The sequence below is a fragment of the Antedon mediterranea genome, chromosome 6 (genome assembly GCF_964355755.1).
Source record: "Antedon mediterranea chromosome 6, ecAntMedi1.1, whole genome shotgun sequence".
Taxonomy (NCBI): domain Eukaryota; kingdom Metazoa; phylum Echinodermata; class Crinoidea; order Comatulida; family Antedonidae; genus Antedon; species Antedon mediterranea.
Window position 1 is genome coordinate 6,717,692 of NC_092675.1, and position 23,128 is coordinate 6,740,819.

The 23,128-nt window shown below is 32.0% G+C and overlaps 1 protein-coding gene across 1 annotated transcript; it reads right to left on the minus strand.

Annotated features, from left to right (window-relative positions):
• Positions 1–2,229: 2,229 nt before the first annotated feature.
• Positions 2,230–22,716, minus strand: LOC140051916 (ribosome production factor 1-like). The gene is made up of 9 exons (XM_072097264.1): positions 22,549–22,716; positions 22,237–22,293; positions 21,527–21,607; positions 17,564–17,659; positions 14,813–14,966; positions 13,837–13,919; positions 13,364–13,542; positions 12,750–12,876; positions 2,230–4,733 (listed from the first exon to the last, which is right to left on the minus strand). Exons 1-9 carry the CDS (start codon positions 22,714–22,716, stop codon positions 4,692–4,694), a joined length of 987 nt encoding a protein of 328 aa, XP_071953365.1. The 3' UTR covers positions 2,230–4,691.
• Between the last annotated feature and the right edge of the window lie 412 nt (positions 22,717–23,128).

The following is a 23,128-nucleotide window of genomic DNA, read 5'->3' on the forward strand; positions in this document are numbered from 1 at the left end:
ATTGTAATGAATGATAGTAATATGGTTTTGATGAGTATAATAAAAATGATAATTGTAATAATAAATTGTAATATCAATAATGATATTGATATAGTTGTGATAATGATGATACTGATGGTGATTATGACGTGTATAGGCCTATTTATGAGCGATGATGACGACAGCGATAACTGACGACAGTGAATGAACCGATCGGTTAATCGATACACACATTGCATTGTAATTTTCATTACATTGTTTTTTTTTTAAATTCTCTAACACATTTTGGTAATTAGTATAGGAAAATAGGAATTCAGTAAACTGTAATCAATGCTCATTAGAGTCTACACTATCAAACTTTATGTGACAAAAAATGTGAGGTGACCATATATGGACATGATGATGTCTCTAGTGAGGCAGGTGTAGTATCTGCCTCAGACCTCTGGTTAAGGTGGGCACTGGACGAGAGAAGCCCTTGATCAATGTTAGGACCAATCAAGGTGCTTTAAACAGTCCTGGCTTTGTTTTTATCAAACCTGTTAGTGGCGGTAATTGTCGCTGTTGGTTTCGATTGAATAAAATAAAAAAATTAAAATAAAATTATCACTACCATATATGGGCATATCACCAGCTAGACTTGCCCAAGTCTGTATTCATTGTCTTCTTTTACGTATTTTTTAAATTTCGATTTTTGTCTAAAAATACAGTACCAAGTTCAAGTGGTATACGTATAAAACGCCATATGTGCAAAAATAATTATCTTTTTACTAATAAGACCCAGACTAATCACCAGCATATTTTAGCACATCACACTTTTTTGTCGAACTAGTTTGACAGAGCTTAATAAGTTTATGAAGCCATTTAAAGAAGAATTGTCCTTGAACATAAAATAATACCAATTTCGTTATTAAGCATAAACACGAATCCTGTTAAACAAATGGATGCGCGCTAATCATCATAACAGGAGTAAAAGAAAAATGCAATCCGTTATTCGATTCCCTGTACTCACGTCTCGATGACATTATTATGTCCAGTTATAGGCGAATTCCGTAATTTACTATCACATTGTATCACATGTGTAGTCTGTATTATGCTAAGTTTGGTGCAGCTGTCATATGTGATACATATGACAATGTATTATATCCTACCATCAGTATCATGCCTATAAAACTGTACAAGTTATAGATACACTACCGTGAATCGATGTCTTATAATTGATAAGGTATATTGTCACAAAATGTAGTTTTTATTTTTATTACTAACTATAACAAACGTTAAATAAACACATATGTTGGAATAAATGCATCAAAAACGAATAACAGTCAAAAAAGGTTAGATCAAGTCCAACACATAAACACCAACTTAATAACTATTATATAACTGGAACCAATAAACATCGTACCGTAATCAAACACGCAGTAGAGACGCCATCAAAATAATGTTGAAAACCAAAATACACGGGAGAAACAGCCGAATCCGAATAATAGTCTGTGCCGCCAAATTTATATAAAAAATTAGTATTTTTGGTTTAGAAACCATTATTTCTGATTCTTAACATTTTACGTTTAAAATTAAAGCACTAAAACAGAAAATAGACATTTATAAATGTGGGATATATGTGTTTTGATAATTCCTAAACAGGCTTCCATTACAAACTAATCATTGGCATGTAAGCATCGACGTTTTCAAACGATTGTGAATTTTATTAGGTCCATGCATTACAATGATTATATAATCTTAAGATATACACAGTAGTATTAAAATAATAAATTAGTTTTCTTTTTAAAAAGGTCTAAATTTTAAACAGACTTGATGGAGATATAATTGTGTTTGTTCTATAAAATAAATGACGAGTTTTAGTTTTGTTAGAAAAACCAAAACAAGTGAACACGTTGATAGTTAAGCTTCGTTCTCACTTGGACACAACACAAGGACCTAGCCGCAACGCAAGCGAGTTGGCCAATGACAAGCGACAGTTCGAATAATTCATCGCTTGTGATTGGTCAAATCACTTAAGCGTGGTTCCCACTAGTGACGCAACGCAAGGACGTAACGCAACGCAAGTGAATTGACCAATCACAAGCAATGACTTATTCGCTTGTGATTGCTAACTGTCTATAACTTCGCTTTTTATTGGTTAAAACGTTTGCGTTGCGTTTACGTCCTTGCGTTACGTTCTAGTGGGAACCAAGCTTTACGTTGCGCTTACGTCCTTGCGTTGCGTCCTTTATAGCAAATACATGGGCAGTGATGAATATATTATTTTCAAATAGGACAATGCTCACTGTTTAACTTAACTAACTTTTTCAAAACACAAAGATGATGGTCCATCTTTAAAAAGAGGTAGAGACAGATAAGGTTAGTTTTACAATTTTTTAAAATTTATTTTGTTTATTTATTTTATTTCAACAATATTTTACGAGGGTGTTCCATGCAGCCGAAGCTGAATCATTAAGGACCCTCACAAAAAAATTAGTGCAGATACAAATAACAGCAACAATTCTTTGTGGTTTTTGTCAACATTATATTACTTATCGATCTAGTTAGCAGTAAAATTATCCATCTATTATCTCGTCCATCTATTTACCATTGTTAAAACGAACCAATTTGTCCCCACCAACAGCCGGCCACCATATTCATATTAACCTATATTTCAAAAAAGGTTAACACGCTACCTGGAAATTTTAATTCTTACAGATGTTTACAATTTTATAAGTAGGGCCTAAAAAATCCTATACAACATAAACCATTAATCAGTCGTTATTTTAGGTACATTCCCCTTTTCAACAAAATGATAAAGCACGCAATAAGCACACAATACCTTGGAGTAACTTGGAAGAAAATTGATCAAGCTCATTCTTACTTTAAGCTATAAAATTTATAAAACCTGTATTGAATGTTTGAACAATTACGTATGCTCATTAAAATGGGACACTGCAGAATTATGACCACAATCCATCATTCCATTTGTTACCATGGTAGCGTTGCAATTTTCAATCTAAGTATTCTAAATTATCGCATAAAGGAGATCAACACGGTTGTTTGTAGATTAACATATTTATTAAAAATAACACTGCAACTAAATGTTAACGGCAAAACGCCTATAGCTTGGTTCACAAGCTAGGACCCAATGTAAACGACATAAGCACGACTCACGCGAGATGACAATTACACTGAGAAAGTTCGAATAATCGACAGATTGTGATTGGTCAACTCACTTGCGTCGCGCTTACGCAGTTATGTTGCGAGCTCTAGTGCGAACCAAACTTAAAGCCCTGTCTACACAATAAAATTAGTTCAACAAAAAAGTGTGAGGCCTACTCAAGTATGGTAGTGATATGACAACATCATGTCTATATAATTTATGGGCACATCACATTTTTTTCCACAAAGTTTGATAGTGTAGACAGAGCTTGCTTAAGAAACAGCTGATCATTGTAAAATGGTAAACAACTGTTGTAATAGAGAAAAAAGTTCTTGGTGGATTTTCTGTTTGATATGCGCGCAGATACCACCACTGCGGTTTTTATTGTCTGTTCAATTGAGTATCAATTAATGAAAATTGTTGCTGTAATTGTTTATTGGTATACAAATAGCAGTCTTTTCTCCCATGCAAAGGCTAGCAAAAAACAAAACAAAAACACCAATTGCATGTTTTTGGAAAATACTTGGTAAACATTTTGATCTGACACCAGTATATTTATTTTCAACAGATTCAACATGTGTTTTGTAGTCACTGCAGCCAGCTGTTGATTGTCAGTGCAGTCTCTAATATAGACAGCATAATAATTTGTTATTGAAAAATAATAATACAAAAATTAAACATTACATATACAGAAAACAATATTACCATATTTTTTTCTAAAATAGTTGTTTCTATTTGAATGTACAATGAAACTGGATTTTTTTAAATCTATAGACCAATGGTTGGTAATATGAGTTAAGGTACGTAGAAAAGCGAGGCTTATTTTTCAAAGGTGGTTATTTTAATACATGGTTATTTTAATACATGTAGTGTACTTATTCAACTGGCACTTATTCAAATGACGTGCTTATTCAAATGAGGTACTTATCTAAATGTGGCACATAATTGTTATAATGTGGCACTATCAGGTGGTTATTCAAATGAGAAAGGCTATTCAAATGGAGCACTTATTATAATGTGGCAGTTATTCAAACCAGATGGCAATCCAACACTTGGGACAGAGAGTTGTGAAGGGTCTCTTGTTTTTAGCCTTTGGGTAAAGCCAATGCATGCTCATGGCCACTTTTTGAACTCCTACTTTAGATTTTTCTGTATAAACAGATGGAACTGGATTTACACGCCAATACATCTTTTTTCTGTGTGAATGCACGATTTTGTCATCAGATTTCACTCTAATAGAGATGCTTCAGCTATACACTATTTATGTAACTAAAAAATGTAATTTTCCCATATATGGCATCATATCACTACCATATTTGGCCATATCACTACCATATTTGGGCATATCACTACCATATTTAGCCATATCACTACCATATTTGGCCACATCACACATTGTTTGATAGTGTAGACAGACCTTTAGACCACCTTCTAATTACGTGCTAGCTCAGTATATATTTAACAGCAGACGACCTTTTATAGATAGTGAATGATCTGTCATTTCAACTCTCTGTTTTTATGTGTATGTACTTCATTGTTTTCTTCAGTTGCCATGGCAGCTACGACACTACAAGAAGAATTTCCGTCGACTTGTTTCCATTTCATGTCGCTGCAAAACAAAAATATATTGCTATTAATTATTAAGTATTACAAAGAGAAAGGTAAATTTGAAAACAATAATCAAACAATACATTACATTTTTTACATTCATTTGTTGTGGTATATTCCTTCCATTACTCATATGAGTCTAATGTCTATGCACAGACATTTATTAAATTTGTTTTTTTTTTATTTTTCAAATGAGGTGGTTATTTAGAATACATGTAGTGTACTTATTCAACTGGCACTTATTCAAATGACGTGCTTATTCAAATGAGGTACTTATACAAATGTGGCATTTATTATAATGTGGCACTATCAGGTGGTTATTCAAATGAGAAAGGCTATTCAAATGGAGCACTTATTATAATGTGGCAGTTATTCAAACCAGATGGTTATTTAATAAGGTGGTAAATTGCCAATAGCACTTATTCTTATTCAAATAAAGTGGTTATTTGAGAAGTACTTATTCAAATGTAGCAATGATTAACTGCTATTTTTCATTGCATTGAGGATAACTTAGCACAGTTTAACCTGGAATATTGCAATTGGCTGATGAAACAAATTATCAACATGTACAGCACCCACTAAAACGTGGTTCACACTAGCGACGCAATATAACGCAATCTGCGCAATGTAAGAAAATGCCCTTTTAATAATTGTGTTTTCCCACGCCTGCGTGAAGTTAAACCTGCGATGTTTGCAGCACTATTGCATCATTGGTTCCCACTTTTACGCAATACAGCACTTTGCATCAATACGTTGCTGCATTGCGTTCTAGTGGGAACCACGCTTAAGTGTGACGTAAACTAAGGAATGCATGTATGTACAGTATTCCGATATCAAATAGCAATGTTAACAGTTGTATTGTATAAAGCCCATATGTTGTTTGTGAATAAACAAAGATGTCAAACAACTAAGACAAACAATCACTGTACTACTTGAGGTGTCTATCAATTAGGTGAAATAATAAATTACAATTTAATTAATTGCATTATGTATTAATTAGGATATGTGGCACACGTAAGTGGAATCAGAAATAAGTCACATAGGTAGATGTGTATAGACAGCCAAAAACAATGAAAGGCTAAACAAATCTAATTTTTTTTAATGGAAAATAACAGTTGAAACAGTATTTAATTAAATTACTTTGGTGTTTTTTTCTATTTTTATAAAAATAAATGCAGGAATGTTAACATTTTGTGTCGTAAGTTGGTTAAAAAATGGTATAAATTGTGTACGATTTAAATTAAAAATGTTCTCATGGGTTGTTTTTGATAAAAATTAAGTATAATAGTTAATGAAATAGGTATGAAAATTCATTGAAATACAACAATAGAAATACCCTTTACTAAGGCGTAAACTTAAACTCACTGTTTTTGTACTTGTAGTCATTTCTTGTTAGTTAACTTTAAAAGCATTTTATCAAAACACTGATTGTAACAATAATAACAATAATTTAGATGTTCTACTTGTCCTTGTATATACTGCTCAAATTAATGTACAGCGCTTTCGTCTTTTTTTGGATAAGCGCTTTATAAATCCAGTACAGTATAATCAATCAATCAATCAATCAATCGTTAGATTTATATAGCGCCATTCCAACATTCATTGCTCATGGCGCTGTAGAAAAAATCAGAAAAGGTGAGTTTTGAGTAGTGACTTAAAGTGACTCAATAACGATGTGTGTTTAATGTTCAAGGGTAGGTGGTTCCAGAGCCTAGGTCCAGCAACACTGAAAGTCCGATCTCCCCAACACTTTAGACTGAGATATCTCTGGAAGTAGACATGGACTAATTTTTTCAGTATTTTAAATATTGGATTTAGTTTCAGTATTTGTGAAATTATCAATTTTGAAAATTCCAACTTACTGTATGTCTGATTTTGCTTGAGTGTGCCACAATTATAATAACCAGGTCAGATTATGAAGTATTATGCTAAAGTATACCGTAACTGAAATCAAAATATTGTAATATTGTCATAATTATTCCTTTGGCGCCATATAGATTAACACACTTGGATCTCAGAGTCAGGACTTCAATAATGATCACCATTGTTATAATAGGCCAAACATTTTCCAAGGTTTTCAGCAAGAACACTATAATAAGAATTTGGGAGATCTTGAGAACCTTTACATTATTTTACAGACAACCAGTACAATACTAAATTGCGTTTCTTTTTGATTTCCTGTCCAATCACAGTGGTAAATTTTATACCAATTATTATTTACTCAAAATAATATTATAAATTATTGATTTATGAATCAGAATCCTAAAAATAAAAATTAATAAACTAATAAAGCTATTGTATATTACACAAAGATGCTTTCATCACTTAAAATACATACTTTTAATAGCGCAATTGTTGTTTTATTGATTTTTATATACTGTATCATTCTTGAGAGTTTAAGGATAATTATCATTATTGTTTGGTTTTGCATGCAATTTATATGCAAATTTCAGGTCTATAATGAAGTTATATACTATGCAGTATCTCTTACGATAATAATACGGAACTTACGAAAGCATGATGCAGCATTTTTTTTAGATGTAACATACTGTGAAAATACTAATTTTTCTATCGCGAGACGAGATTCATTGTTGCCTGGTGGACTTGGCTTTCGTATGCATTGATACAGGGATCGGCATCTAAGCCTGTCATGGTTGACTGACTTCCGTGTCTTACTACTATGTGTCTACCTCGAAAGCTAGCTCCCTATAATACATGTTGACATTCCAACAATGTAAAAAATAAGTACATGAAAAATGTGACTAAAGGTCATTATTCTGGTTAATGCGAAACCTACAATGAAACATTATCAAATGTTGTTATTTCTGCATTTAAAAGATTGTTTCAATACATTTTTTAGAATGTTACATTTGTATTTTACTGTAATGTATTAATAATAAGAATAATAATGTTTAATTAAATATATGCCAAATGCACAGCGCCTCTAAGCACTGAAAAATCAACAGAAAAAAATTAAAGAGCAAAAGATTAATGATGAAAGTGCAAATTAAAAAGGTGGGATTTGAGGAGTTGTTTGAATGTCAATTCAGCTTTCCTGATGAGTTTAAAAGAGCGTTCTAAAGAACAGCAGGGTTGGAGCTTTTATTGTCTTTTAAATTCACAACAGTCAGTTAATGGGTTATAAAACAAATAAGAAATCATTTCTATTTATGGACTGGATTAAATATTTTCATCTGTTAATATGTAATAGTCTAACATAAGGAAAATATTCTATACTTATATAACTATAACAATCGGTATTTAAACAAACTATTAGGGTGTATTTGATGTAAAGGTACGAATACACAATAGATGTTTCATATTATTTTAATATTTTGATAAAAATGAAATGAGTTGAAAGATGGAGCACTAAAGTAGAAATTATAGTCATTTTTTTTTCTCAAATTGTCCTAATTTTATTAGAACTATATTATGATTTTTTGTTAAAATATTGGACAATAAATTGAACCAGTTGGCCAATAATTATCATTATTATTAGGATTATATTACATATTATTGGATGTCAAACCAATCAAGTATAAGAACGAGCTAAATTGGTTCTGCATCATTGATTTTTAAAGAGTTGGATTTCTATTGGAAAATTGCAATTAAAAATCCAATCATAAGGTTAGAGGTTGATTTGTCATTGTTCGAGAATCTTTTGTGAGAAAAATAATAAAAATATGGTAGCGTAATACACACAAGTGTCAATTAGATTTTGAATTGTGTTATTTTAACACTAAGTTTTCGAGAATGTTGCTTAGGAATAAAACTTGATTTTTTTCCACGGTTAACTTTTGTCAGTGTGGATTGAGGATTAGATGATCAATTGTTGCATGGCAACAATAATGATGTACACAATTGAGTGTAACATGAGTATGTTTATCTTTGAGCAACTATGAAAAGACAATTTACATTGACCTTTTCCACTAAGGTATAATAATATGCTTTGACTTTTCCTGTCCTAACAAAATAGAAACAAAAATTTTTTGTCACATAAAGTTTGATAATGTAGACAGAGCTTTAATCTTTGAGAATTTCGGAGTAAAACTATGGACAGTGGTGCTGAAAGAAGTCTTCTAAAGTAAAGTATTTAAACTTTCATTTATGCCTGTAGAATGGAAGTGGTCACGTTTTGGTACAAGAGTTATACACCACTCAACAGTGATGTCATTTTACAGAAAATACTAGAATACAAATAATGAATATTTATGAGCGTGATGGCACAAACAAGGCAATCTAACAACAGGACAATGAGCTTGCTTTGACAAGATAGGAACTCGTAACCGTCCTTTGATCTTATGTCTGGCTTCGACAAAAACCAACAGTGCTGTACTATGTACATATTCTCCACGGCGCTCAGTTAAGAGGCGTGTAACTGATCGTGTCGAGGTCACAGATAAACCTTTTGATTTCCGGAGCTCAGCATCATATTGCTAGATTGCCTGGATGTAAATTTTGTCATCAGGTGACAGAAAAATACATTTTCATCCATTACCTAAAATTATCTATTTCGTTGTGACATGAACATAAACCATTTATTTTATAACACACCTTTAAATAAGAAGAGGCTAGACCAAGGCCGGCCTAAACCATCCGAAAAGACACTGCTCTAATATAAGATGGGGAGTATAAAAATTATAGATGGTGTACACTAAAGGTTGATTGAATGTGAAACATCAGCCTAACCTTGGTTCGTGTGTGTAGTTGCTCTCTGTATAACAAAATCAAACATGCAAAACGAAATTGCAGTACTTGATAAACAAAATCTATTCTAGTCTATTTTATATACTACTACTTTATGTGAGATGCTCTTTCAACCAATTGTTAGACAGTGCATGAGCCATAAGATAAAATGTTATACCTTTCATAGATCATTGAATAATGTGCAAGAAACACTGTATACACAATGGGGATAAAGTGATTGGATATATATCTTAAATATCTTAACATAAATGTATTATATAAATTATAACAATATTGATGATTTGTAACATTTTTTTTACATAAATGACCGTAATACCATTTGTATAGCTTCTAACATAATTAAAAATAACTCATTGTTAATTATACGGGGTAGTGCTGAATAAATAAGGATTTCAAAGAATAATGGAAGGCTAATGTATTGAAATAATTTTGAGAAAAACTGACTTACTGTAAGTGAGAGAAAGACAACCTCAATTTGTTGCAGTGGAGATTAAGAGAGATCTATTCTGATGTATTGATATTGAATCGTACTCCTTATCTAGCAGGAGATGGGGAGGGGGTGGTGGGCAGGAGAGGGTGGTTGAGGAAGCACTATGGTTGTGCACTCACATATTTTACAGGCAAAATGAAAAATGTGGGTTGTTTGGGCTCAAGAACAAAACTGTTTTTAAAGCCATCTATAAAATCTAATCTACAAAATAGAGAAACTTCAAAAAACAATTGGAATAAACTTAAGTAAGTAGTAAGTATAACCCTTCTTAAGGAGACCTTTGGGACTCGTGAAATGATTCCCTTAACAGTGGTGTATAGGGTTGGCTGTTAGTGCTAACACATATATTTTTCTCGTTTGTTTCACAGGAAAGTGTCCTCTTAATAGGGGTGTCCCAAGGTTATTTTGTATAGACAGCTAAATGTGGGTCAACAATTCAAATCCTTATACTCAACATATTAGAACGTTTTCCGTTTTTATTTTTTCTACCGGGTAGCCTCTTCAGTTTAAGACCCAGTGTATATATATAATGAGTTTGTGACAGTTGCTGTGTGTGAACTAGTATACTGGGGTAACCCCATACTCGTCTCGAAAGATGTATTAGGTTCTTTAAAGTGCACATGAGCCAGATGTGTATACTGGACCCACGGTTTACAGTCCTTATCCGAGAAGACTTGTTCTACCACCAGAACCATGGAGCGAGTGAACCTCGAACCTTTGTCGATGTTATGGTTATGAATTATGGTTCCAGTGTCTTAACCGCTTGGCCACTCACTAGCTCCTTTATATATCATCATAAGCAAACGCCTTGAGAAATAAATTGGAAACACAATATACAGTATACATACAAGATTGTCATTCATGCTAAAAATTCTCTTGTGAAGAAAGGAAATAGATTGCATTAGCATGTTGAGTAATTAATAACAGCACCTGGAAATTGTAGGTTAGCATCTTAAAATAATTGTTATTCACGATTTGTAATAAATGAATTATGTCATACAGCCAATGTTTTCCTAAAACTAATCAAATTTAAGTCAGAAGACGTTGGATAATAAAGTGAAGGTTCTGGAAGGTAATTTTGACACCTTGGGCGTAACATATATTAATTTCACAATGTCAATACCTATTGAATTACGTCTATCTAGTCTATAATAAATTAACTGTACAAAATATCAATTTGGAATAAATACATACAAAAATGATTAAAATATGAAAATAATTATCTAATCACATTGAACATACCAGAGTATGAACTAAGTAACCCTATTGGTCTATCGGACTTTGAATATGTTATTTTGTAGTTTTAATAAAATTAATAATAATAGTTCATTCTAAGCACTGAACATTATTACCCCAGTCATTTTTTTTTGGGATCAAACACGTATGGAAACATACTCCCATAATGCAACTAGTAATCAGCTCAAAGTTGTGTCTTGATCTAACCGGGTACCTATTTATACACCTGGGTGGAGAGAGGCAAACGTAAGTAAAGTATCTTGACTAAGGATACAAGCAATGCAGCAAGAGTTGGATTCGAACCTCGGTCTTACGATCAGTAGTCCAACGTCCAACACCCTGCGCCACACGAAGTTAATCAATTCCGTAGAAAAAACTTTACAAATACTGTTTTCACTTATAAAATGACCAGCCAAATAGCAGCCAATTTGCCCATTTTATGCTTTAAATTAGTTTTTTCAGGTAAATACATTTTTTTTCGATCCAATTTTGGTCAAAGTGGATAACTATTATGTTACATGAAATGGCATATTCAAGAAAAATTTTGTTAAGAATAATTTTTTCAGGGGGACAATACATCTTTAAGCATTACATTAAAAAAAAAATTGCATAAATGAGTAAACTTTCTATAGCACCCTCTATTCTGTATCTTAGATTTAATTAGTAATTTAATTTTAGCAAGACTAAATTCATTAACACAAAATAACCCAAACAGAATGAAACAAATCTGAACTGTTCCTTAAACTGATACTTGGGCAACATACAATTTTTTAAGCCTAATTGAAAATATCGAGGAAAACTATAGAGATAAAACACTACATCCTACTGATGTCTGTAGGCAGGTGAAGAGGAAGATAAAATGTGTATCAATCAATCAAAAATTGTAACTCTTCTAGGGATTAACAACATACAACATTACACTACAAAATGAGGCATGAATTGAAAAATATATGGTGCCGTTTTATACAGCATTGATGTTGAATTTGTCAAAATATATGTATCAATTTTGTTGTATTGTTATGTATATATAGAATAAATTTTAAACCGCCCGGTAATACACTAATATTAACACTTTCACTGCCAAAGACGGAAATATCCGTCTTTCGATGCCCAGCGCCAGACCGCCAAAGACGGAAATTTCCGTCTTTGGCTTTTTATTGCACAATTTGTTAGATCAGGTATATATGGACCGCATGTAGAAATTTCAACATCCAAATTGATCTGGACCGCAAATATTTTGATACTTTATTAACCCCTAGTGCCATTGACCCAGCTGGCCTACATCGCGTCCTATCCGTAAACAACATAATGTGCTTACTGCAGACGAAGCAATTGCAGAAATATTTGCCGACTCTGACTCTGAAAATGAGTATATTATCCCCAGATGATGAAGGTATATTTGTACCTAAATCTGGTTTATAAAATGTAATAAATTTTTTAACTTTTGGTATTTGTTATTTCATTTTTTGTTCATTTTTTTTTATAATGTGTACAGTGCGACCAATGTAGGTATTTTCTTGTAGGATAAATGAAATGTATATACATAATATTGTTAACTGTAGTTAAATATGATTTATACTGTACCTTGTGAACCCATTCATATTCTCCAAACTTTGAATCAAACGTTCCCTTCTGTAACGACCGTAACTTTAGAGTGAACTTCGGTCCCAGTTGTTGAAGACCTACCTTTTTCCCATCTTTGAAAATGTACCTAAAATAAAAATTTAATCTTAAGACTTTGGATTTAAAATATGGTGGTTGTACCCATCTACCAATTACAGATTCTGGGTCCAAATCTCTTATCAGATCAGAAGTTTTTTGCTCTATAAAACAACTCAACTCCTAAAGAAGCTAAAGTAAAGTTTAAAAAAAAAGTATGGTACAACATGTGTTTATAAAATAGAAATAAAGTAAAGTTGACAATGTCTCAACGTTTCTGTTGATATGCAGCTAAAACAGTCTTCTGAAGTTTAAAGCTCTGTCTACATTATCAAACTTTATGTGACAACAAAATGTGATGTGTCTATACATGGACATGATGATGTCACTACCATATTTGGGCACATCAAACTTTTTTTGTCAAACTAGTGTGATAGTGTAGACAGAATTTTAAAGTAGATTGCTGTCAATTGTCTTTCAAAAAATTACAATATAAAATATAATTTGAAATAATTTGTTATACTTATTTTACAACATACCTATGATGTCTAAAGAAAATAAAATCACGTTGATTGTGAAAAGTGACTACTCGGCGTCCAACAAAGTCGGGATCGTGTGAAAACAACGATGCTATAAGCCTACCAACAGTGTGTCCTAGTCGTGTGTTAAAATTGTTCAATACCAGCTCAGGTTTGTGTTCAGTTGGTGTGCTAGAATTCTAAAACAAAAATCATAACTTTGCTACTAAATACTGTAAATAAAATCATAAATTAAAAATTCAAGTTCGGCCTTTCCCTATCATTTTTACACATTTAATCTTTAAATAATCTTTATATTTATTTATGATTAACCAATTATTAACTACATTAACCAATATGTTTGTTGTCGTGTTTGTGTGTCTTACATGCAAAATACTGGGACAACCTTTCCAATGCGACGTATATCGAACTACTGAATTTACTGATTTTTTTGCTAGTTTATTTATTACTGAATTATATAATGATTTGTTTACCTTAATTTCTTTTCTTAGTTTAAGATTTGTTAATTTAAAATGTGCAGTAGGGCCATCTGGAAGATGACATAATAAAAGTCCAGCTAAAAGTGTGTGTTAAGTGTTATAGTAATAACATAAAAATATATTTAAGAACTATTGATGCAAACCAAGTGTGTGCAGACTTGGAAGGGAAAATACCACAGTACAGTATATGTATGCTCAGGATTTAGAATGAGTGGTATATTGGTTAAGCTGCGATTTAAAGGATAAATTGGGTGGGGTTTATAAAGAATTCTAAAATATCAACAACAGGAAAATGATGATGTACACATGAAGAAAAACTTTTGTAAACTGTTCTTCTTAGAATTAAATTTTGGCAATTAAAAATAAATCCCCCCAAAAATGTTAGGGATATTCTGTATCCAGATTCAACACCACTCCTGAAGGTACAAAACATCTGCACATGCTAAGAAACCAGAGCTTTGGTAGTAGTAATGTTGGTTTAGTCCAGATCGCTATGTATTTTCGTGTGCAGATCATGGGGAAAGTGTAAACATTGTGTTTTATGAATATTTTAATCATGCTGGTTAAAAAAAACAAAAATGTTGTCAAATTTATAAAAATCATCTTTGACCTCCGACCTCAATTTGAATGTTTTGACCCACTGTTGCTGTTTCCACAAATAATACATATATTTTCTTGATAAATCATTAAATATTTATGAATGTGGATGGTGGTCAAAATAAGTCTAGAAATAGACATAAGCAGAGACCACCATTAAAAAAATAGAAAAAACATTATTACAATGTGATTACTGTACATTAGTTAGATAAATAGATAAATAAACAAATAAATAGAAAACAAAAATAAAGGTAGAGTGGTTTATAACATATATCTTCTTTGTCTGTATATGTCATAATTCAGATGAGTATCACAACAACAATATGTTGCTTTTTTAGTTTTTTTTTGTCCAATAAAAGGTGATAAAGGATACTAGGAATTCTCTTGTCTTCATTAATTATAATAATGTCAGTGTAATCTCTTGCTTTGCATTGCGGTATAATCTTCTTAAGCGCTAACCCTCGTCGATAGTACACATGTGTGTTAGGAATACATTCTTTTAACTGCTCGCAAAACTTCATAGTCCGCTGAATAACGAAAAAAAAAACAAACAAACCAAAATGAATTTAAATTTCATTGGATGGATGATGTTGGTTGATGAGGCAGACGAGGTGCCCACCTTGTCTGAAAGTTTCAATTTTCACCATTCACCCCAATTCCTCAGCACACAGATCAACATTAATAAATAATTATATTTAAAGCATCTTTGCCTCGTCTGTTTTTAAACTTTTGCTACGGCCTAGTGACTGATATAGCTAGTATACTGTATGTCCAAAACTAAAATTGTATTTTAGTTTTTTAGTTTATGAGGGTGGTTAATTAATGACCCTCACAAAAATACAGACAATTTTTATAAAATACAATACATTTGTATACAGTTTTATACAGTATAGTATAATAGAAATATTTTAAAGGGATTTCAAATAAACATTTGATTAAGATTATTTGGTCTAAAAAAGAGATGGTTTTTAAAGAAGTATTGAAAGAAGAGTAAAGCTATGTCTACACTATCAAACTAAAAAAAAGTGTTATGTGCCCTAATATGGTAGTGATATTATCAAATATGGTAGTGCTATGACATCATCACCACCATATATGGGCACATCACATTTATTTCCACATAAAGTTTGTAGTGTAGACAGAGTTTTAGATGAAGCATGTCAGTTATCTACTAGAGGAAGAGAATTAATTAAAATAGAGGATTGAAGCTAAAAACGGCTGGCATTTTTTTATAACACGCTATATACCATACTACTTTACTGAAAAAAAAAAATATATTTACTTTTGTTTTTATTATTACATAAACCTACAATAAAAGAGATACATATAACAAACAATATTAGGGAGGTTTCGCAACCTTACGAATACGATAACGAAAACGGATACGTCATACATTTGTGAAACTTTTGAGCTGATCCCCATTTCATATTCGTAAAGCGTATTCGTGTTGACGAATATCACCAGTCATATTCGTAACTACAAAACGAGTATAGTTTTTGATCTATTTTGCACATTTTGCATTTGAATCAGGAATGATTCATGATTATAATATAATTATAGATTTATTGAAAGTAATTTACTAAAATGCCAGGTCAATTTTGATAAATAGCAGTTTTTAAAGTCCTCACTCGCTTTGATGTTACGCTATAGGCCTAGGCAGCCAAGCACCAAGCAACACGTACCTGCGCTTCGCTCAAATTTACCGCAGTCATATTTTGGACGCACCTCAATATTTCGTTGCCATGCTTAACAGATTTTTACTGGCTTACGAAAACGAATACGTGTACGTGACGTATCCGTTTTAGTTATCGTATTCGTAAGATTGCGAAACCTCTCTAATATTCTGTATAGAATCAATGTATTGAAAGAAAAAAACAAGGATGAGTTTATGAGACACACAGAAATATATACTGTATGTCGCAAAAAATGAATACTTACTTCTTTATTACGTGTTATGAGATAGAATCATGTATTGTATATATTATTGGTTTGACCTATCCAACCAGAGTCATGTTTACAAAATTACATACGGTTTTAAAAATTTGTATCTAACATTATTATTATTATTTGTTATGAAGTCAAGGTCATTGTAGATTATTAATCCATAATATATAAAAAATGTACAATTTTTGTGAGCTTCATTTTGTTATTCTTTTAATGGAAAAATATAATTTAGCACAGTACTGTATCTTGTTTATTATAAAAAAGGATTTAAAAAAAATTTAATACCATAACTTAATTTATTTATCAAAATATAAACAGAAATTAATTATAAATATAAGAAAGCTTCAATTTGTTTAATAATTGAACATCTAATTATTTTATATTATTTAAATTAGTGTAACAGCATATTTTTAAATTAATTAAAAAGGAAAACCAATTTCCGTAGTACAGTAATTGCAGTAATATTCTTGGTTTATGGAAATAGCCTTTTTAAGATTGAATGAAAACCAAATTTAAATTTGAACTACATCATATTTTCAAGCTGATGATTAATAAAACCTCACATTATTGATTAAATTACACAAAAATGATTTGTAAACGATAGAGGGCAATAGTATCAATGGATCATAAAGTGTACTGTTGGATTTATGACAGGCTCAAAATTCAGACTAGCAAACTACTAATTTGCTGGTCAGTTTTTCATAATTGCTATGTAGTTGAAGATGTCAAAACTAGCTAGTATTTGCTGGTTGTAACTGCTTTTTTAATGGTACACAGCATAACCCTATTATGGAGACACTTTTGGGATGCAAAAAGTTCCTCTTTAGGCGTGTCTCTGGAATAGAGGCTGAATCGAGTTTTAAAACATATATTCACTTTTGTTCTTTTCACACAGTCCCCTTGATATAGATGTTTCCTGTATAGGGTTATCCAAAAATGAGTGGTTCTACTATAGTTACCTTTTAGTTTGTGTCAAATGTGTCCAAATTCAAATTGTTAATATAGAATTGATTTACCAAAAAGTGTGCGTACTTGCTTGTGTGTTGCTCTGACATTTTGCAAGTATAAGTTAGATTTTACAACCTAAATCCATCACAGACTACAATTTTGTTGGTGGGGTTATGCCAGAGAAATTAAATGAATGATTGCACATTTAAAAAAAAAATACTGTTATACTTACAGATCTAGGTCTGTCAGATGTTGTAATAAGAATTTTTGGTTCTGTTAACCTATTGAAGTACGAAGCCATCTCATCCTGTGCTTCATCATGCATGACCTATTTATTCAAATATTTGTGAATAATTTAAAATATCAATATTTTAAAAAGATAAAATATAAACAAATCCACAATACATTGAATTGGCGAATCACAGAAGGAAGAAAAACATTTTTTAAATGTCCAGTAAACTCACTTGATTGATTGTATTCGTTATTCAAATAAAATAGTAAATATACTAAGTATATTTATAACCTATTTCATTTCATTTATTCCACATTTATTTAGTCATCAATTACTGTACATCATAATTACAGTACAACTGAAAACAGGGATCCTGCATAAAAAAAGCTGTAGCTTCGTTTTTTTTAATGTAGGACCCTTTTACATAAGAACAAGTATATAGTAAGTAGAACTTAAATAAACAAAGGTGTTGTTAATCAGCATATAGTAATAAAAAGTATTTTTTGACCTGTTTTTTTATACATTTATTTTGTTTCTTTAAAGATGTATTGTCCCTTGAAACACAAAAAAATGAAAGTCAAAATATTCTAAATTTAAAGTGGCCATATCAAAGTAATATTAAAGTTATTCACTTTAAGTCGAAAATTCGAGCCAAAAACAACAAGTTTACGTAATTAACAGGTAAATTAGTTTAAGATAAGATAAGATAAGATAACTTTTATTGATCCTCAAAAAGGAAATTCATCGCTCGTCATAAAACAAAGAAAACACTATAAAAACAAATATAGCATAAAACCATTCATATAAAAACATCTAAAAAATTACAATATAAAATTATCTTCTTGACTTCCTGTTGTACTGGATGATACCGGAGGGAATAAAGGATTTAGCAAATCGATTTGTTTTCACACTGAGGAGCCTCAATCTACCACTTGGATTAAGTTGGTCTATGATCACTTTGTGGAGAGGATGAGAGGCATCCGACTCAATGCGTTCGAAATCTTTCTGGAGGTGTTCTAGGTGCACATCGGTAAAGGAAGGCAGTTCCAGACCAATCATTTTACCAGCCCGACGGATGAAAGTTTCAAGGCGTCCTTTATTCCCTCCGGTAACATTACCAGCCCAACAGGAGAGGCAATACGTCCAAACACTACATATAACGGATCTATAGAACGAAAGTAACATCAAATCACAGGAGTTAAATTTATATAAAGTTCTCATACAATACATTCTGGGACTTAATTTTTTGCTGATGAAGTCTATATGGTCTCCCCAACTCAGTTTATCATTGAAAACAACTCCTAGATACTTGTACTGGTCAACAATTTCAATTTCTTTACCTTTGATAGTGATTGGTTGAAAATTAAATTTATGTTTAGTCCTAAAATCAATGATCATCTCCTTTGTTTTTGATGCATTTATTTGGAGATAATTATCGTCACAAAATTTAACAAATCTTTGTATTTCGCTACGATAATTTTCATCATTGTTTGAAACTATGAGACCAATAGTACTAGTGTCATCAGCGAATTTAACAACGGGGCAAAGCTCATCATTTAAAGATCTGTAATCCGCCGTATACAAGGAATATAATTTAGGTGCGTTGACAGTACCCTGAGGAACACCGGTGTCAGAGGTTACGATTTCTGACTTAACACCATTAATATTAACAAATTGTTTTCTATCACAAATGAAATTTAAAACTAAACGAACAATCGGACGGGGAAACTCCATATTCAACATTTTGTCTGCTAAGATATGGGGTTGTATGGTATTAAACGCAGATTGAAAATCAAAATACATAATACGTGCCGAGTGGCCTTTCTTTACATTATCTAGATGTGAATACAATTTATGTAATTTAAAATAAATCGCATCACTGGTACTACGGAGTGATCGGTAAGCAAATTGCAACGGGTCTAACACTTTTTCAGCATAAGGTTGCATAATTTTTAAAATAATACGTTCCAATATTTTCATCGCGACAGACGTGAGTGCAACGGGTCTCAAATCATTCATGCTGTTAATCTTAGGTTTCTTAGGTACCGGTATTATGCATGAAAGTTTCCAAATATCCGGGAACGCATGATAAGAAAGACACATATTGAAAATAAATGTAAATATACCATCAAGGTGAGGAGAGCAGACCTTAAGTACTCGTGGTGGGATTCTATCCGGCCCAGCAGCCTTCGATGAATTGAGTTTCATGAATTCGTTATGTACATCAGAAATGCTTATACTAAATTTGGGATCATCTTCAGTCACCCGACACAAGCTAAATAGAGCCTCTCTTTCTTTTTTAAAATCATGAACATTAAAACGGTTATAAAATTCATTTAACTCATTAACATATTGCACAGTAACATTCGGAATCGAGGTGGGTGTATTACCACCGTTTGTGTAACCACTCATAAGTTTCATACCCTGCCAAACTTGTTTCATATTATTAGACCTGAAGTTATGTTCAACTTTTTTCCTATAAATGTTCTTCTGTTTCATTATTTCAGATTTAATCTCTCTAGTCAATATTTTCATACGATTAGAGTCGCCCATCTTAAAGGCTTTACGTTTCTCACACAACAGTAAATTAACGCCTTTCGTGATCCATGGCTTGTTGTTAGGGTAGATTTTCACTTTTTTAACTGGAACGCATTTATCAATACAAAAGTTTATGTACGAGCTCACTGCATAAGTAATACTATTCAAATCTTCATCCTCCGTAAAAATATCCCAATCGGTAGATTCAAATTCCGCTATCAGGGCTTCCTCGGCTTCAGGAGACCATTTACGTACATTAATAATTTTTGGTTGGCATGTCTTATTTAACGGGCGATATTTAGGACTGAGTAAAATCAAATTATGATCAGATTTGCCCAAGTTCGGTAGTGGGGTCGAAATATAGGCATCCTTCACACTAGAGTAGCATAAATCAAGAATCGCGTTGTCCCTCGTTTTACATGTAACATGCTGATAATAAGTGGCCGTTGTTTTCTTGAGCTTGCATCTGTTGAAATCGCCATTGATAATTACAAGCGCCTCAGGGTGACTACACTCAATACCTTCGATAATTTCTGCGATCTCATTTATAGCAGGCTTTTCAAGCTTTTTGTTAGGTATGTATACCATAACATTGATAACATGCGAGAACTCTCTCGGAAGATAGTAGGGGCGAATACCAACAACCAGCACTTCCGAGTGTGGCGAACATTTATGAAGCTTAAGCGTAGAGTTATTTGGATTACATTTCATCTGGAAAATCGTCACGAGCGAAAGTAAACAAAGATTTCAAACCATGAGTACGCATTATGCATATGCTAAATTAGGATTATTTACAACTCGTCACGGTTAAGAAGGTATTTTCACACAGATCATGAGGAAGTTTTATGATTATGCATACAGAGTAGCCAAACAAGTGCGTTTCATTATGGGATATGTTTTGATTGAAAACTTTGACTGGAAGTCAAAGTTATTTTTTTAACAAAAAAACGTCTGTATTTCAGTTAAATTTTTTTTTTTTCGAAAAATGTTTGGTGATAGTTAATAACTATTATGATACTTTAAAATGACCCACCTTTTTTCGAAATCTTTTATTTTTTATTTTTTTTGGAATTAGTCAAAGGGACAATACATCTTTAAAATAACCGGTTTATTACCACCATTACAAGTGAATTATTTCCACAATTTTGGTCCATATATGTGTATAAACTGTTAGTTAAACAAGTTAGTCTTTATTAACTCGACAATTAAAAATATGTCCACTTATTTCCAATGGAGTCAAAACCGTTTATACAGAAAAGTTAGTTAAGTCATACATAATTAAATTAAATGAAAATACAATAAACTAAAAGGTGTGTAAAATGAAGAAAGTTATAGCTTATAGAGAATGAATGAAAACTTTTACCATTTGTATACATACATATTATTTGTGAAAATCTTTTTAATATTTATTTACTGTAATAATACCTCTTGATCAGTTGGGTCAACCATGGTCTCGTCATACACTCTCAAGTTTTCAATAGTCTTGGGTGCTTGTTTTGGTGGTGCCTGGTTAAAAAACAAATTTATAAAAACCATTACTTTTTAATATAAAATATTAAATAAATATATAAAACATAAAAATTGTAATTCAATTAAAAATATACCAAAAAATGTAAGAAATATAAAAAAAAAACTAATTTAAAGGTTAATTATTAATAAGCCACTTTAAAATATCACAATGAAATGTGAAAAACATAGCAAACAGTACAGTTGTCCTATCTTATGCACTATATAGGGCCTACCCGTACTACACACAGTACTTACTTAAAACGTTATGGCTAAAGATACGGTACCGTATCCATACTTTTAAAAACTAAAGGTACGGTAATTATAGAGGGCGCTATGTAATGTGGATGTTAATCAAATAGGTTATTGCATTGGTTTTCTGCAACCCAGCTGTGTAGCCTAGTGGGCATGTGATGAGGCTTTGGCTTAAGGGGTTGGAGGTTCGATACTCTTCTTGACGTCTTTTTTTATTTATTTATATTTACCTGTACGAGTTTTAGGAATGCAATTTTACCGTACTTTTAGCAAACGGAAGCGCCCTCTATAATTACCGTATCTTTAGTTTTTAAAAGCATGGATACGGTACCGTATCTTTAGCAACGGCGTACTTAAAAACCCTTATTAGTTACCTTATCACCTAGCATTTTTGATTCTTTCTTCCTCAGTTTTTTCTGCTTAATTTCACGCTGAAATGTAGAAAAAATGTTTTATGATGGATCAATGCAATAGAAAAAGTGGTACTGTACACATAGAGGTATAAACATCTAATTTATAATAACCTAATAACTCCATGCTTCACGTTTCACTACCCACCAAACATGGGCGAACCGTCCTGACCTAACTAAGAAGGCCGCTAACCCGTGTGTGTACCACGCTCACTTATTAGAGAGGCAGGCATACATTTTACATAGGCCTAGGCCTAGCCTAATAGCCTATCTTACTTTTCTTTTTTCAGTTTTCAATTGCCTGTATATTTCCATCCTTCGTTTCTTGTTCTTTATACTTGATATATTGGGTGCTGGAATTCCACTATCAGCAGCAGGAGTTTGGTTACTTTCCTCATTATTAGAGGTTAAAACCGTCGTCGACGTCCACATGTTTTCAGCCATTTTTGTTAACGGATGAATGGAGCTGAGGTCAATCTTTGGGTCAACCGACCGTCGTGTGTCTAATTCATTATTTTTTATTTGCACGGCTGTTCAGTCCTTACGTAGCCAGTCTACTTGTACAGGTCATTTAAGCAGATGGTGTTGAAAACAGGGGATACCTAAAAAGAGACGAAAGAAGGAAAAGGTGGATATGTAAAATTAATTTTATTTTTTATCCGATATGTGGGTTCGTCCCACTTTTATTTTCATATACATTTATCTTAACATTGTTATTTTGTATGCATATCTCTTTAGACATTCTTACAATTTTTTTCATATTAACATTATTTATTTTTAAATTAATCTGTCAATATATTATCCCTTAGCACATTTTCAGGATTTTTTAATATATGTATTTTCTTATACCACAGTG